The sequence below is a fragment of the Myotis lucifugus genome, unplaced genomic scaffold, assembly GCF_000147115.1.
Source record: "Myotis lucifugus unplaced genomic scaffold, Myoluc2.0 scaffold_2, whole genome shotgun sequence".
NCBI lineage: Eukaryota > Metazoa > Chordata > Mammalia > Chiroptera > Vespertilionidae > Myotis > Myotis lucifugus.
Genome location: NW_005871050.1, coordinates 19356551 through 19374532, shown reverse-complemented (window position 1 = coordinate 19374532; position 17982 = coordinate 19356551). Strand labels below are relative to the sequence as shown.

Below are 17982 nucleotides of genomic sequence, written 5' to 3'. Positions count from 1 at the left end.
CAGCCACCTGCCCCCGTTTGCGCAGAGTTGGTTGAATTAATGTAAGGTACGAACACGTAAGTTCCAAGACCCCAGAGACCTGCAAACAGGATCAGTGGAGGTCGGGCACTCCGCCTCGGTGTCGTTGTAATTTCTTCCCATAGGTCAAATTGAAGGTGAAACGTTTTTTCAAAAGAAGGTGGAGTCCTGGTCGTGATCCCGGACCGTCCCAGGCCCCAGCCGCCTGCACCCGTGACCCGCCGGCCTCGTCCACTCCGCCTCGGCCTCCGACCCGGACCGTCCCAGACCCCAGCCGCCTGCACCCGTGACCCGCCGGCCTCGTCCACTCCGCCTCGGCCTCCGACCCGCTCCTGGCCCGCAGACATGGCCACTCCTCCGCCCTCTGAGCGCCAGGGCTACCACCCCGACTGCGAGGCCGCCATCAACCAGCAGATCAGCCTGGAGCTCTACGCGGCCTCCGTGTACACCTCCCTGGCCGGCTACTTCCAGAGGCACGACCGGGCCTGGGAGCAGGGTGCCCAGTACTTCCGGAGGCGGGCCCTGAGGAAGAGGGAGCAGGCGGAGCGGCTGGGGTGGCTGCAGGGCCAGCGCGGGGGGCCGCGTCCTGCTGGGGGACGTCCCCCGGGCCGCAGCAGCACGAGTGGGACAGCGGCCTGCGGGCCCCTGGGAGCTGGCCCTGCTCCTGGCGCAGAGAGTGGACCGGGGCCTGCGGCACCTGCACCGCCTGGCCACCCACCGGGAGGATGCCCAGCTGTGCGAGTTCCTGGAGAGCCACTGCCTGCACCCGCAGGCCGCCTTCCTCCAGGAGCTGGGCGGCCACGTCAGCCAGCTGCGCCAGCTGCAGGCCCCCGAGTCCGGCCTGGAGGAGGACCTGCTGCACAAGCTCACCCTGGGGGCTGGCGAGGAGCACTGACCGGACTGCCTTCCTGAGAGCCGTGGGGGGCCTCCCTGGCCCCGGGCCCGGATGCCCGTGGCCATATTGTCCCTGCAAAACGGGCACCTCAGTTCCATGTTCAAGGTTCACTGTCTCTTCCAATAAAGTCATTGGTTCTTAAATAAATAAAGGTCTTTCTCTGATTCCTGTGAGAAAATCCCTCACATTTAAGTTTTAAAACCGGTATCCAGGAGTCTCCACCCAGGCCTCACTTGGGTGCAACTAGGGACCCTGGATGGAAGAGGGAGGAGGGATTCCATAGGATCCTGATGGAGGGAGGAGGGATTCCATAGGGTCCTGATGGAGGAGGGAGGAGGGATTCCATAGGACCCTGATGGAGGGAGGAGGGATTCCATAGGACCCTGATGGAGGGAGGAGGGATTCCATAGGACCCTGATGGAGGGAGGAGGGATTCCATAGGACCCTGATGGAGGGAGGAGGGATTCCTTAAAATCACAGGTGTGCTTGCCTCTGAAATAAGGGCGAATAGAATGGGATTGGGCAGGGATTAAAAGAAAGGATTCTTATATATAGACTACAGTTTTTGGTTTACTAAAATATGCAAATATTAATATTTGTTAACATCTGGGTAGCAAGATGGAGACCCCTTACTCTAAGGACAGAGTAAATGAAATTGCAACACTGCGGATGGTCCTTGGTCAATTGTGAGAGTAAATAGCTGCTCTGTGAATAGCAGATCTGTTTTAACTTGCTCAGCTCTAACCCTCCCCTACAATCTTCACATGCTGTCTATTTAAGAAGCAAAAAATGGGACAATTGAGAAAGATAAGTACTCTACATAAATAATCGCTCATCAGAAATATTTGCTTTGGGAGATGGCAAACAACTGCAGCAGGCTCTTTTTCAATAGCCATATTTCCTAATGTTAACTGCCATAGCCAGAGTAGGATGAATACTTGGAAGATGCTGATGTTCATACAGTAATGTAACCTCTTGTATTTAAGAGTGAAGAGAGCTCTAGAAACATTATTTGTAACACCTGATGCTCATTCATTGTATTTCATTGGCTAATTTAATATATATATATACTAGAGGCCTGGTGCACAAAAATTTGTGCATTCGGGGGGTGGGGGGAGGGGGGTCTCCCAGCCCGGCCTGTGCCCTCTCGCAGTCTGGGACCCCTCGGGAGATAACGACCTGCTGGCTTAGGCCTGCTCCTGGGTGGCAGAGGGCAGGCCCAATCCCTAGGTGCAGCCCCTGGTCGGGCTCAGAGCAGGGCTGATTGGGGAGTTGGGGCGCCGCCCCCTGTCATGCACAGAGCAGGGCGGATTGGGAGGTTGCGATGCCACCCTCAGTCACACTCACGGTGGGGCCAATTGGGGGGTTGGGGCACCGCCCCCTGTCACACTCAAGGCAGGGTCGATGGGGAGGTTGCGGAGCCACCCCCTGTCACGCACAGAGCAGGGCCAATCAGGGTTGGGGCACTGCCCCCTGTCACACACAGAGCAGGGCCCATCAGGGGGTTGGGGAGTTCCCCCCTGTCATGCACAGAGCAGGGCCGATCAGGGGGTTGAGGAGCTTCCCCCTGTCACACACAGAGTAGGGCCGATAGGGGAGTTAGGGCACCGCCCCCTGTCACCCACAGAGCAGGGCCAATCAGGGGGTTGGGGTGCCGCCACTGTCACACTCAGGGCAGGGCCGATGGGGAGGTTATGGCTCTACCCCATCACACACAGAGCAGGGCCTGTGGGGGGGGGGGGGTTAGGGCGCCGCACCCTGTCATGAACAGAGCAGGGCGGATAGGGAGGTTGTGGCCCCACCCCCTGTCACACACAGAGCTGCAGGGCTGATCAGGGGGTTTGGGCGCTGCCCCCTGTCACGCTGATCCCGGTGCTGGGAGGCATATTACCCTTTTACTATATAGGATAGAGGCCTGGGGGCTGGCTGGTTTGCCCTGAAGGGTATCCTGGATCAGGGTGGGGGTCCCCACTGGGGTGCCTGGCCAGCCTGGATGAGGGGATGATGGCTCTTTGCAGCTGGTCACACCCCCTTCAGGGTGGGGGTCCCCACTGGGGTGCCTGGCCAGTCTGGGTGAGGGGCTGAGGGCTGCTTTCAGGCTGGCGGTTGTTGACTGAAGCTCCCAACCGCTCCTTTTTTTTCTCTTTTTTTATTTTATTCTGGGCCAGCTTTAACTCTGGCTCTAGCTCTGAGGCTTCGTATCTGGTTTGTTTCCTGTTCTATAATCGAAACAATGTATAACTTCAGCTCTGAGATCCCGGCAGGCTGAAAGCTGGTTTCTGGGGTTTTGTTTAGCTTCTTATTTGCAACATAGTACATAGTTGCTTAGAGTTGCAACTCAAAGGCTGGCAAGTTAGGCGGAGAACTTTGGAGTCTGCAGTCACTGAAGCAAGCAAGCCTCATGTTCGCTTCCAGCTGCCTGGCTGCCGGCCGCCATCTTGGCTGACAGTTAATTTGCATTAGGATATGCTGATTAGCCAATGGGAAGGGTAGCGGTCGTACGCTAATTACCATGTTTCTCTTTTATTAGTGTAGATATATATATATTTTAGAGAGATAGGGAGAGGGAAAGAGGGATAGAAACATCAGTGATGAGAGAGAATCATTGATCACGCTGCCTCTTGTAGGCCCCTACTGGGGATTGAGCCTTCTTGCCCCCACCACCTGGGAATGTGACCTTCACCAAAATGTTACCCGGGACACTTCAGTCCCCAGGCTGAGGCTCTTGGCAAACCTTTTGAGCTCGGCCTGTCAGCATTTTGAAAAACCCTAACTTAAGTCTGGTGTCACATATAGAAATTTTTTGACATTTGCAACCATAGTAAAACAAAGATTTATATTATATTTTTGATATTTATTTTATATATTTAGATGCCATTTAACAAAGAAAAATCAACCCAAAAAATGAGTTCGCGTGTCACCTCTGACACTGGTGTCATAGGTTCACCATCACTGCTATCCAATGATCCAAAACAGCTAAGATTCACTTGATAATTTCAATAACGGGTACATGTAATTTCTGTTGCACATCTATCTTTCCTCTTTGGGAAAAGTATATGTCATATGACAAATGGGGACAATAGTGAACTTTTAAAGGGCTTTGAATATACTGGGCATTACCTTTAGGCTACTTGTCATTTTTCCTATGAAAATGTCACTTCCTTCTTATCCTTAAACGGAGATATTCTCCCCATGCTTCATACTGCAGGAAACAATAATATTAATATTAATAATGATATTAATAATAATACTAATTTACAAGCAATGATTTCTAGAATAGATTGAGTTCCCATTGAATCGTGGTCACTGATTTTCTATTCCTTAGCTTCATATTTTAACTTATACCAACCATATTATGTCATCTTAGCTGTATTAATATATTTAATTCTATTTCATTGATTTGCAATCTCAGCCTGCTTCACTTAACACTTACTCAGAAAGAATGTACTTCAAGGGTGAAGTCTGAAGAAAATCTTTAAAATAATCAGATAGCAAAAATTGATGGGAATTTTATTGTAGGGAAAATATGGTGTTTTTATCTTTAATTGCAATAGTTTGAGTATTGGACACACTGCCTCATACAAAAGGAGAACTGAACCAATGTGTGCTGAATAAGTAAATGAATAAAAAAATGTATTTTAGGACAAGATTCAAGTTGCTGCCATGATTGAAGAATTACGTCTAATCTGTAATTTGTGTATTAGTGTATTATTGGCTACGACCAAGAAAAATCCATGCTGCATTGAAATTGTAAAACACCTAATGCAACATGCTAAGGAGTTTACTATTTATTTGTTGGAATTTGAAGTAGATAATTATCCTGAGTATTAGGGAAAAAAGAAAAATAGATTGGTATGGATTTTAAAAGAGGCATTTGTTTCAATAATGCGGGTGTGATCTACAATTTCTAATCATGGAGAATAGCAAGAATTTACGGTATCAGGAGATGGACAGCCCGACTTCACAAAAGGCTGTCCATCTCCTGAAGATGTGAACACTCATGGCCCTCGGGAGGGCTTTCTCCCCATGAATGCTCAGAAGTCATGGGAGACCTTTAAAAAGGTAGACTCACAAATTGATGGAGACGAAACAAAAAAAGTAAATTATATTTTCTGTTCTGGCCAAAGTAGAGTAACAGGGATCAGATTTATGCCCTGAAACACCTGAAAAAATAATGAAATAAAATAAGATAAAATTATGAAAGACACTTGACATCAGGAAGCAGGGACAGATGCTTCACAGATAGGAAATAAATGAGGTGACTCCTATGATGGCTCCACATTCCTTCAGTTTCTAGGCCACAGCTCAGAGAGGCAAAGACCAGAAGTCACGCTATGTAGAGGAGATGGATCTAGGACACTGTATAGAACAAGGTGGGTAGAGTTCTCAAGGCAGACAACCAGAGAGCAAAATGAGAGAGAGGGAACTCTAGAATCTTGAACCCCACAGGAATGATTCAGGGGATTACTGATCAGCTTGTGTGTGAATACATTATTAAAAGCCAGGAAAGAAACCACTGGAAAGGATTCTTGATAACTGATACTAAAACAGGGCCTACAATAACGACCTTTACTGTCAGCCAGACTAGAACATCTCTAGATACACAGGCATTGAATAATTTACATGAAAGGGTCTTACTGCAGTAGTAAGGAACAGTTAATTAACCATACCACATGGTATAACAGTATTTAGCCATGTGCTATCACAGGGAACTGCTCTGTTTATTTAAATCAAATCTTTAAAAGGATCCCAAAGAATCAAACTGTTTCCAAGAAACAAAACAGTATCCAAAAAGGGCAAATCTTATTTGTAAAAAGAAAATGGATGGCGAAGAACACATGGGTTTTAAATAAAGACAGGATCAGTAGTAGTGCACTGATCTATCCTTTGTCCTCAGGCTTTAATATGACACTGTTTTTCTGAATATGTTGAAATGTTACCTTAAAAGATAATTGATCTTGATTTCTGAGGGGGATTTTGGTTGCTATCTTAAGTTGTATAGCCAATGCCTCACTCCCCTCACCCATATTTGGGCAAATATCAAAACCTGAGGGCTGTGAATACATAGAAAAAAGATGGCTCTCAGAAGCTCCTGCCTATCAATTGCTACCTATAATTTATCCAGGAGAAATGAAAGTACTTGTATGAAGATGTGAACACGTGAAATATTCGTGACCCCATGATTTCCAAACAGCCGCAAACTGGAATGAATCCAAAAGTCCATCAAAAGATAAATGGTGAGCTGAACTGTGGTGTGCCCTTACACGGGAACAGTTCTCTACCACAAGCAAGAATGCAACCTGGGGGGCCATCCCGGGACAATGCAGGCTGTGCAGGGGCGCGTGCTGACCCGCCTCAGGAAAGAATAAGAATGCGGTGGAACCTGGCAATGGTCTCCTAGCAACTGGGCGGCTGGGACAACAAACCCCTGAGGCCTCTGGGCGCCCTGGTCCAAGGGCGCCATGGCGTGCCAGCAGTGGCCCTTACCGGAGCCCCACAAGGGGTGGCTGTTAAAGTCGGACCTGAGGAAGAAGGAGCTCATAGAGTCAGGGCTCATCAAGCCGTGGCAGTCAGGGCCGAAGCTGGACAAGAAGCCGGAGCCCAGCAAGAAGTGGCTGCTAGGGCCGGGGCCACTGGAGCCCGTGCCCCTGGGCATGAAATGTAAGCCCTGGTTCAAGGACAGGGACAGGTTGCCTTCCCGCTATCTCTCCAGGCAGAACAACAAGCTTGGGAAGTGCCCCACCTCCATGGACAGCCGGCGGTGGGTATTTGTGAAGGAGGGACTGGACGACTTCAGAACGGGCTGTCCATCTCCTGAAGATGTGATCACTCGTGGCCCTCGGGAGGGCTTTCTCCCCATGGTTGCTCATAGAATTCCCCGCCCTCCGCCCAAAAAGATTCACAGGCAGCCGCCCAAGGGAGCGGACCTGTGTTCTAAGCTCTCGCCAGCCCAGCGAGCACGGAAGGCCTTTGTAGAGAACATTGAAGCCAGCCTGACCAAGCATCCCTTGGCGAACTGCCCGAATCTGGAGGAAGCTCTCCCTCCAGACCTCATGCTCAAGGTCCTGGAAGTGGTAGATCCTGACAGGGAGCTGGAGGACACGTGGGCGTATTGTGAGGGCACCAAGGAAAAAAAGAAGACCCCCACACACCTGTGTGAAGAACATCCTGAGGAGGTCAACCTGGAACCTCCCCAGGCAGTGAACCTGGAGCCTCCCCAGGAAGTGAACCTGGAACCTCCCGAGGCAGTGAACCTAGAACCTCCCGAGGCAGTCCACCCCGAATCTCCCTGGAAGCTCAAACTGGAACCTCCTGAGGAGGTCAACCTGGAACCTGAAGACCAAGCCCACGTGGAAATGGCCAAGGAGAGTCTCCAGTCTTATTTACTCAGTTTGTTTCCTGAGGAAGAGACAAATGCAGCATGCACAACGGATATCCCCAAGGTTCCTGGGCTCCAAAAAGCAAGAAGAAGAGTTCGTGAATTCTTCAGATGGATCGATGATAATTTTGGAGACATAGGCATTGATGAAGAGGACATCATGAAACAGTTTGAAATTGACTTAGAGGTCCCACTTACCCATAATACAGTCAAAATAAAGAAAATAAGCCAGCTTCCTTTGAATATAAAGCCCTGCAAACAGCTAGATGACATACAGCAGAGAAAATTCTCCCTGCAGGAAGGTAACTGGGAAAGGAAACTCCGCAAACAACAAGACCCTTATAAACCCAAACGGGAGAAGATAAGGTATGGAGCATGGTACCTGGACCCCAAATCCTGGAAAAAGCTGGTCAATGACCAGCCTTTGCCCGACCCTAAAGTCGTCCCTGACAAGGAACATTGGACCTATGGAAGGCATCTTGAACCAGACATTATTGATGAACTTTATGGACCAATTGCCTTCAAAGATTTCATTGTAAGCAAGGGCTACAGGATGCCAGGTGTGATTGAAAAGATGTTTATGAGGAAGGGATGGACATATGAGTCTGTGAAGACTCCTATACACCGAGTAATGAAACTCCTCTCCGAACCCAAAGAGAAGGATTCAGGGGACGAAGAGGATTAGACAATTTTCTATTTACTACTCACTTGGCTAGTGTGTCTCTCTCATTTTAACATAAGTCAGAATTCACCATGAATGCCTCACTGTGTATGGACAATTTGATTCCACAATATGTGTAAATTTAACACCTATTGCTAATAAAACTTTCTGAATGAGCTTCTGCTTGGGTTCATCAATGCGTTATGTATTTTACCAACTATGAAGTCAATATTTACATATTCTCCTCTTGGTTTTTATTGCATTAGGAGTATTATATTTTTATTTCAATTATTCATTAAAAATACCCATAAATAAAAGAATTACTTACAAAGGATCTTGTTGCCCAGCTGATGTGGCTCAGTGTTTGAGCATTGACCTATGAACCAGGAGGTCATGGTTTGATTCCAGGTGAGGACATATGCCTGGGGTGCAGGCTTGATCCTCAGTGGGGGCGCATGCAGGATGCAGCTGATTAATGATTCTCTCTCAACATTGATGTTTCTCTCTCTTCCTCTCATCTGAAAATCAGTAAAAATCCTATATAATTCAATCCAAGTGACTAAAATGTCAGAACAACCAGAACAACCAGATACCAGAACAACTGCCGCCCCTTGCCCTGGCTGGTCCCGCCCCCAGAGGGGATCCCACCCTGGTCGGGGATGTCGTCAGCCTGCAAACCACCCTCAGCCCCTCGCCCCAGCCAGCCCCGCACCCTGGTGGAGACCCCCCACCACAATCGGGGCCCCCATCAGGGCAGGTTGGCCAACCCAACTGTGCACTGAGCCTCTATCCTTTATAATAAAAGGGTAATGTGCATATTGACCCTAACGGTGGAACAACCAGAATGACTGCTTGGCCAGTCACTATGAGGCGCACTGACCACCTCTCAGTTTTTTTCTCCGGCCGGCAGGCTCCAATCTCCCAATAGTGAAAGGGGAACTGGGGTTGGGTGGCATGGGATGCGGGTGGCACCAGGCCTAGGCCTCCACCCTATTAGTCACCCCATACACAGAGGGCAACCATGGCAGGGGTGGGGCAGGCAAGCAGGCAGAATGGCTGACCTCTTAGTTCTTCCCCCTGGCCAGCAGGCTCCAATTACCCAGTGGCAAATGGGGAACTGAGGGTGGGTGTCGGTGGGGGGTGGAGCTGGCTGCGGGCAGCCGAGGGAGATGGCTCTGATCACAGGCCAGGCCTCGGGACTGTATCTGTGCATGAATTTCTTGCACCAGGCCTCTAGTATATTTATAAAAAATTATGCCAGCTACTGCATGGGATGAATCTCAAAATAATTGTGCAGAATGAAAGAACTGTATCGCTCTAATAATATTCAATTTATAATGCATTGTGACAATTATTTTGTTAAGCACAACTTGTAACCCGTAGCCAAACTAACTTTATGTATTGTTTGTGAATTGTCTATGGCTCCCTTTGCACTAAAACATGAGAATTTGTCACAGAGATTGTATGGCCTGCAAGCCTAAAATATTTCCTATCTGAATTTTTACAGTAAAATTTACTGTCCCCCTAATCTAGAAGAAAAATATATTCAGACATATATTAAATCAATGATGCCACACTTTAGCTGATCAGAAGATAATACATGCTCATCTATGGAATAGAATCAAGTGAAATATTTTTTTAAAAATAACTATTTAGTTAGACCTGTTTGAACACTTTTCAAATCTGCCTATTAATTTCAATATTCTTAGGGTCAAAAATCCCTGAGGCAAATCATCATATCTTATAGTCCAGTGGTTCTCAACCTGTGGGTCGCGACCCCTTTGGGTGTCGAACAACCCTTTCACAGGGGTCTCCTGAGACCATTGGAAAGCACATATATAATTACATATTGTTTTTGTGATTAATCACTAAGCTTTAATTATGTTCAATTTGTAACAATGAAAATACATCATGCATATCAGATATTTACATTATGATTCATAACAGTAGCAAAATTACAGTTATGAAGTAGCAACGAAAATAATTTTATGGTTGGGGGTCACCACAACATGAGGAACTGTATTAAAGGGTCGCAGTATTAGGAAGGTTGAGAACCACTGTTATAGTCCCTGCTTCTTGTGATGTCTCATCATGTGATGACTTGTCATGCAGAAATTCCCCATGACTCCAAAAATGTGGCTGTTAAATGTGAGGTAGGGCAGCCTGAACATGATAAAGACAGACTTTCTTCCCAACTGAAATGGCTAATTAATTCAATGGGATGTCCACAAAGGTGGGTTGGCCAGGAAACGTGTTTTGTATATCCATAAAATTTTTCAATCTTTTTAATTGAATCCTTTTCTGTGGGGGCTGCACTTGCTACTTTATCACCATCCTCATCCCATCTTAGTAAGTCTTTGATCTATTTTACACAGTTAAATGACCTCCCTCGCCCACATGGGTATTTGAGTTTATAACCCTTGAACTAGAAGCAGAATCTTCCCTGATGTCACTAGAGTCTATAAATTATGAAAACATTTTCACTAAAATCATTAATTCTTGCAAATGAGGCTATTATCATCATTCTGTTTGTGAGCCACCAGAAATACCTATATTTTGTGATTATTGTTAGCATTAATGTTAGGGTTGAGTTATAGACTAAAGAATAAGAGAATTCTATAGCTCCACTAATATTAAAATTATTAAGGAATTTATTATGAGAATTATTTTGTTAATCAAAAGTTGAAATCTGTAGCCAAGTTAATTTAAGTCTCATTTAATAATAAAATTGTGATCACCTTTACTAGGATTGCATCAAGGCCCAAAACCTGATTGGAACCTACTAAACAAAAATTATAGGATAATCTTTAGGTGTTTTGTTTTATCATTGCTCCCTATAGAATATATTTAAATTTTCTTATTATATTCATAAAAATTCACTGTGAAAGTTTATATCTTTTTAAAAATATTTTTATTGATTTCAGAGAGAAAGGGAGAGGGAGAGAGAGAATCATCAATGATGAGTCTCCACTGATCATCAGTGGATCAGCTGCCTCCTGCACGCCCCCTACTAGGGATTGAACCTGCAACTCCAGGCATGTGCCCTTGCCCAGAAATTGAAAGTTGACCTCCTGGTTCATGGATTGACACTCAAGCACTGAGCCTTGCCAGCTGGGCTGAAAGCGTATTTCCATACCATATAACAGAGCTGTAGAACACCAAGGAGCTTCAAGTGCTGAAAATCTCCTGTGCAGAATCGATGTGTGAATAAAACTACCCACCACCACCAAATATCCTCCCATTTCTATTCAAGTGCAAGTAATCTTTGCATGCCATGAATATCAACTTAAAGTTCACTCATAAATGTAACATGAAAAATCAAGCAACTTCTTTACATTTTAAAAATAACAGCTAAACCTGTCTGTGATGGGACAATTTATAGCTAGAAAGATTTGTAGTGCAGATATAGAGTGCACTTCTGCTTGCCTTCATAAAGGAAGTCACATGTAAATGACACTATGTGTATATATTATTTCATCTTGATAGGAGAGGACATATATATGCTTAATTTAAATTTTCTATTGTAAATGAAGTCTGTCTGTGAGTATTGTGAGCCCGAGGAACCAGGTCTTTTCTATGTATTTTTTTAAGTCAAGGCCTAGAATGTCTCTCTTGACCTAGACTTTCTCAGAATAATTAAGTTTCCATCACCATTGTATCTTAATTCTGCATTGGTTTCCAAACTAGTCTTGCTTCTACTGGTCCAATTCACAAGCTTGCTAAATCTCCAGGCTAATCAATAACATATCTATTTACATAGGCACACCTCCCACACACATACTGCCATACAAACATGCTCCTACATTACAGACGCCAGCCATATGTGCTTTCACACCTCTTTGGCTTTGTATAGGGTCTTTCCTACTGTTAGGTCTTCACTCAGGCCACTGTAATCCGGTTTTAATGTTCTCTCCTCCAGAGCCAATTATATGATTGGTTTTATCAAGACCTTGTTTTTAGACAGCTGCCTCTTTCTAAAGAACTCACTCTAATTTCCAAGAGGAGTCACTAATGGCTGCAAAATCTGGGAAATACCCAGACTTATTTATTCAGACATTAAAGAGGCCAATATTATATCCTCTGGCTCAGGATTATGTAGTTTCTGTGGGTCTTCATTCAAGCCTGGGGATACGTGCAGCAGCATTCATCCTTACACATTCATTGTTCAGGTCCATAAAATTTGCTTTTCCACATTTGGTTATGTGATCTTGCATTTCCCAGAACATGGCTTGTCATCTATGAAATGGAAACTGTATCATCTAACTCATATTTTGGTGATAATTAAAGGGTTACTTTACACAAGTGCCTAATACCCCAAGCATCACAGAACGATGCACAGCATACATTTGTGGAAGAGGAGGAGGGGGAGAATAAGAAAGGAGGGTGCTACAAAGTCACCAAGAAGCCAAGGCAAAAAAGTTGTCATGGTGCTTATCCTGTGTGATAGCTTTCTATTACATTGGACTCAATCTTACCTGTTGACTAAGATGAAAAAAATGTATTTTCAAAATAAGTCATCTAGCCTTTGCCTGAGGCTATCCGGCAAATGCCTCTGTGCAGGGCTTGGGCGGGGCGGGTCCCAGGGGATCTACAGGGCGGGGCGGAGCGAGCAGTTATGGCTGCTCTCAGTTCCGTCCCCAGCAGCTCTGCAACTGCTGCAAACCTTGGAGAGAAAGCTGCCTTCCCACTTCTCTCATTTGAGTCTGGGTCCCTAGAGACTCGCCCGGATCTGGAGCTCAGAGTCTGAAACTCCCTCCCGATTGAATACAACAACCGCGCCCTCCGCGCCGGCCCGCTCCACACGCACCTCCGCACCTTAGTATTTCACTTCCGCACTGCGCCTCCTCTGAGTCTGGGTATGGTTTCCTCTTTCCTCCTAGTTGTAGAACTTCCACTCAGCCAGCCTTCCTGTGGTTCTGGATGATGTCCGTTTCGTCTTTTAGTTGTATTTTTGAAGTGGTTGTTCGAGGCAGCAAACTCCGGCGTTAACCTATGCCGCCATCTTCATTCTCCCCTTTCCAATAATTTTTATCCTGATTAGTTAGTTGGCTTGGATACAACATAAGTCAACATTTGGCTATGCAAAACAGTACGTAATACAAAGTGAGGTGTTGTTAAGACACAGATCAATGTCTTATAAGTTGCATCTTCAAACATTGAATAACTATCTTGACATGATAAATAGAATTAATAATTCAAGATAGATGACAGGAAGTTAATTGCTATTGCAACATAAATATGTATTGTGATGCATTTGTGTCTGCTGGATTACTAAATAGAAAATAATTCTATGACTGGAAACATCATTCCTACAGTAAGACCTTGCTGTCTCATCCATTCTACACTAACCTCTAGTTTCACAATAGAATACTAAAAGCTTGGCTTATAGTCTGACTTTGGTCATGGCTCTCCAAGCCTCAGTTTTCAAATATAAAAATGTTACTGAAAAACCCTTGTGCCATATTTCTTATCAAGGAAAAGTATTCTAGAAATTTTATGGACCAACAATAAAATCAATAATATAAAACTGCTCACCACTTGACAGAAGCTATAACCAAAAGCTCAGAGGGAAAGTAGGGGAGGGTGGGGGAAAGGGGGAGAGACTTGTATGCATGCATATAAGCCCAACCAATGGACACAGACAACAGGGGGGTGAGGGCATGAGTGTAGGGGGTTTATGGGGGGAATGAGGTCACATATGTAATACCTTAATCAATAAAGAAATTAAAGATTGAAAAAAATTTAAAAAATAAAAATAAATTTTAAAAAGCTATCAGGCACTATGAATATTTTCTGAAAGACTATATGCATGGGCCAGGACTAAGTAGAGATGAAAAATGATTTCCCCCTCCCTAAAAGACTGCATTAATTGAAAGTAGAAATCTAGGTACACTGCTTGGATTTGAAACCCAGATTAATTACTTATCAGATGTATGAATTTTGACAGCTCCTCTATATTTGTTTTCTCATCTAAAATAATGGTAATAATTATAAAACATAACTTACATTGTTGTTGTTAGGATTAAATGCTGTACTATAGGTAAAGAACAGCACTTGGCACGATGTTAAACAGTTATAGCCATGGTGGTGGTATTATAATTGAAGTAGTTATAGGCATAGCAGCAATCATGGGTAGTGGTAGCTTACCATTTTTGAATTATTGCCCTAAGCGGGGTGCACACGTGAATAAAAAAAGTAAGGGATACTATCTAGTAATGCTATGTCAATGATTAGGATAATTTTCTTTACCCAAACACCTTCCTAAGAAGACACCTTTCAAAACCCGATGTGAAGAATTGAAAGCAGTAACTCCAGGGGGTTGTTATTTCTAACCTTTCTGAGATAAATGAGGAGAAACTTGAGAGAAATCAGGTATATGCCATGGGAGAGTTGTAGGACTCTACTTGATTGTTTTATGGTTGCAAACATGTAGAAAAAATAAAATCTCATCTCTTGCAAAGAGATCAAGAGAGGCAGCAGCCAGGACTGTTGTCTATTGTGACAATGATGAAAAAAGCAGAGAAAGAGAAGTAAAGCCTCAGGAGATCCTACAAGATAGTGCTCGGTCTGTACAGAATGAGGCAAAAGTAGGTTTATTGTGAGTATGTGAAGTAGAGTTTATTATTCTATTAGTATTTATTAACTAGAAGCACAGTGCATGAATTCGTGCATGGGCAGGGTCTGGCCAGGGGTAGGAGACATGGAAGTGGTGGACCAGCCCTGCCTCCAATCAGGATGGGGGGGCCGATTGGGGGCAGGGCCGGACAGGGGAAGGGGCTGTGGATGGTTGGCTGGCTAGCCCCACCCCCTGGTCGAACTCCCGGTTGAACTCCTGGTGGAGGGGACAATTTGCACATTAGCCTTTTATTATGTAGGATTATTGTACTATTTTCCATACAAAACAACTGTATACCTACTTTTGCCCCATCCTGTACTTGGTCTAAGTCATGGCTCAACAAGGGAAGGTCAAAATACTTTCAGGAAGAGGCACTGAGTAGCTAAATAAACCAAACAACAGGAGAGATGGTATGGTAGGCAGAAAGTAGAGTTGACTGAACATTCTCTGAGTATTTTTTGGAGGAATACAAGCCAGGTACAGTCCACTGGGATGAAGGGTCTGATTGATCTTGCAACTGAGAAAGAATTATCCCTATGAGGTTGGAATTCCCTCAGATACAAGTGAACAGAATATTCTACTGTGACTTCCCCTGGGATCTCACCTCTTCCCCCAGTCTTTATTATAGTTTAGAGCTCTGCAAAATATGACACTATTATTGCTATACTAATTAGAATTAGAGACAATCACTTGCTTCTCCCACCATAAGGTTCTATACTGGTCTTTCTTATATGTATAGTACACAGCTGAACTCTTCAGTGGTTCTTAGACCTTAGTGCAAAAGAATCTGCCTGAAATACTTTTTGAGACTATATAAACCTGGGTCTTAACCTGCAGAAATTCTGTTAACAGCAGTAGGATTGAAATGACAAGCGTCTTATGAATTTGAATTTTTTACAAGTTCCCTAGACAAGTCTGATGAAAGTGATTCATAGACCACATTTTTTAAATTTTATTTATTTATTTTTATTGTCTAAAGTTTACATATGTCTCCTTTTCCCCCAATTGACACCCCCCCTCAGCCATTCCTACCCCGGGCAAGCCCCCACCGGCCCAGTGTCTGTATCCATTGCTTATGCTAATATGCATGCATACAAGTTTTGAGAAACAATAACATATCTGTAATCTCTGGGGTACCTTGCAATTCTTCAGTTGCCCCAAAATGTTTAAACAGTCTTAGTGCCACAATGTCTAAAATTTGACTATTGGAGCACTAACTTTTTCTTCTGTGGTAGCACATTTCCTTTGGAGGAGACATTTCAGAATTTCTAGGGTCTTTTTCAAATTGCCTCTCTCTTGGTCTCATTGCTCTTTTATTGATAATTACTGACACTACTTGAGCAACTGTTACTTATTAGTGTATGCTTTATCCTAAGTTGCATTGGAAGGGAAAAATGTTACAGTATTACTATCTAACAATTTTGACTATGAACTTCTTGCCAAGTGCTATGATAATCACTTAATATCACATGCCATGGAACCTATTATTATTTCTATCTGACAGGTATGGAAACTAAGATTTAAAAAGTAAAAGACTTCTGCAAGGTACAATTATGATATAGAAGAAATTAGAACACATCTCTCTGATACCAAATTCTATGTTCTTAAAAACACTGCAAGAGTGCTTTGGAGACATTTCAGTGAGATAAGCATTGCCTCTCCAAGAGCCTCATATAAAGGGCAATGAACCCGAAGAAGATTAGCACAATGTATCACTGACACCTCAGGGACCCAGTATTTCAAGTGAGTTGGCCCTGCCAGATTATTATCTTTTGTAAATAGTGAGTCTCTTCTGCTTGTCTGGGCAGAATGAACAAGTGAAGAGCAAAACTTAATAGGGAGGAAATAAATGTGCTAATGCAACTTGTCTGAAATTTACATCAAAATTAAAGTTTCAACTTCAAAGCAATGAATGTGTGTGATTGAGAATTTATCAGAAATACTCTATTGTCTTGAGTAGCTGTGAGAAAAGTAAAATGCAAGTTTGGGCAAAAATCCCTTTCTGAGCTCTGTTGGAATATCAGATATGAGCTTGGAGATGCCACCTGCACTGACTTGCATAGAAGATGACTAACAACAGAAAGTTTTAGGACAATCAGTAAAGAACAGAGGCTTTTAGGATTCCCAGTTGTGTGGCACAAATATCCCTCTACACTATGTTCAAGAGGTATTTCAAGAAAAACTCTTTTAAATCAAATAAGGTTGTCCTCATCAATGAGTCTTCTATTGAAGGTTAATCAGAAAACCTGTTTTGCTTCAGTTATTACTACAGCACTAATTTTAGAATATGCATTTTACTTTTTTGCAAAGAATAATACAATACTAGTAAATATAACAATATTTACCTTCTGAGTAAGGGTATTATAGGGTACCCATGTAATGATCATAAACACTAATGATCACTGTTTGTAGAAGTTCCCCTAAAAAGATGCCTAATCAATGTAAAGACTGGGATTGTGTCAGGGAATGCCATCTAGTTTCCCAGACAGGTCAAGATGCATCACCCTTTCTAAATTAATCATGATCCATGGTTTAGTCTCACAGTGCCAGGCTTAAAAATATGATATTATTACATTGAAAGTACAAGAACAACTCTCAAGGTTGGTATATTGAGTAATAGCATAAATATAGATTTATATAATCAGAACATCAAAGTATTAATTGTTATTGAAAGGTAGAAGGTGCCACCCTTAAAATATGTGGTTGACATCAGGATTATTTTAAGCTGATTATTTTGAAAAACAGTAGACAAGAAAAGTTCTGAAGACAGAGTAAAAGTTACCCTTTTGTAAGGGAAATTTATACTTTTGAGAGAAATCTTTGTTGTAAGGGTCTCTCTCTCTCTCTCTCTCTCTCTCTCTCTCTCTCTCTCTTTCTCTCGCTAAGAAAGAAAATGATGACTAAATCATGAGAAGAAAAATTGGTAAAGGCACTAACTAAATTTAAGTAACAAATCTTGCCCTTGTTTACAATGCTTTTTCTGGTACTCTCCCTGTAACTTCCCTACCCCATACACACATCTTTCTTCTTTTGCCTTTAATTTGCCTTATTAATGCCAAAATCTCAGAAGGGCAAAGGGAAAGTTTTCCTCCCTACATTATTTCAAAAATAAAAGTCAAAAAGGCCAGAATTTTTGCATTGTCAAAGCCATTACTACCAAATTCTGAGTTAGTAGATGTGTGTTTTTAGGAATGTCATATAGCCTAAATAAACCTGTTTCCTCATATTTAAAGTGTATACAAAAGTGGTAACTCCTTCTTACAGGGTTCTGTCATAAATGTTTCCCTCCACGTGCTGCGTGGTTCAGGGTTCGGGTCTGGAAGAGAAGCCGCACACAAATGAAATAGAAAAGACACGAGATAATTTGGAAATATTGGGGGACCAGGCGGCAAGTCCAACTCAGGAGGAAGGAC

The 17982-nt window shown here is 43.7% G+C and overlaps 1 protein-coding gene across 1 annotated transcript; it reads left to right on the top strand.

Moving 5' to 3' along the window:
• Positions 1–6375: 6375 nt before the first annotated feature.
• LOC102436815 (putative protein FAM47D) lies at positions 6376–7977 on the top strand. Its single transcript, XM_006082334.1, has one exon. It carries the CDS (start codon positions 6376–6378, stop codon positions 7975–7977), a length of 1602 nt encoding a protein of 533 aa, XP_006082396.1.
• Positions 7978–17982: the final 10005 nt, after the last annotated feature.

Coding starts and splice junctions, on each gene's coding strand:
- LOC102436815 (XM_006082334.1), top strand. CDS start 6,376: ATGGCGTGCCAGCAGTGGCCCTTACCGGAGCCCCACAAGGGGTGGCTG.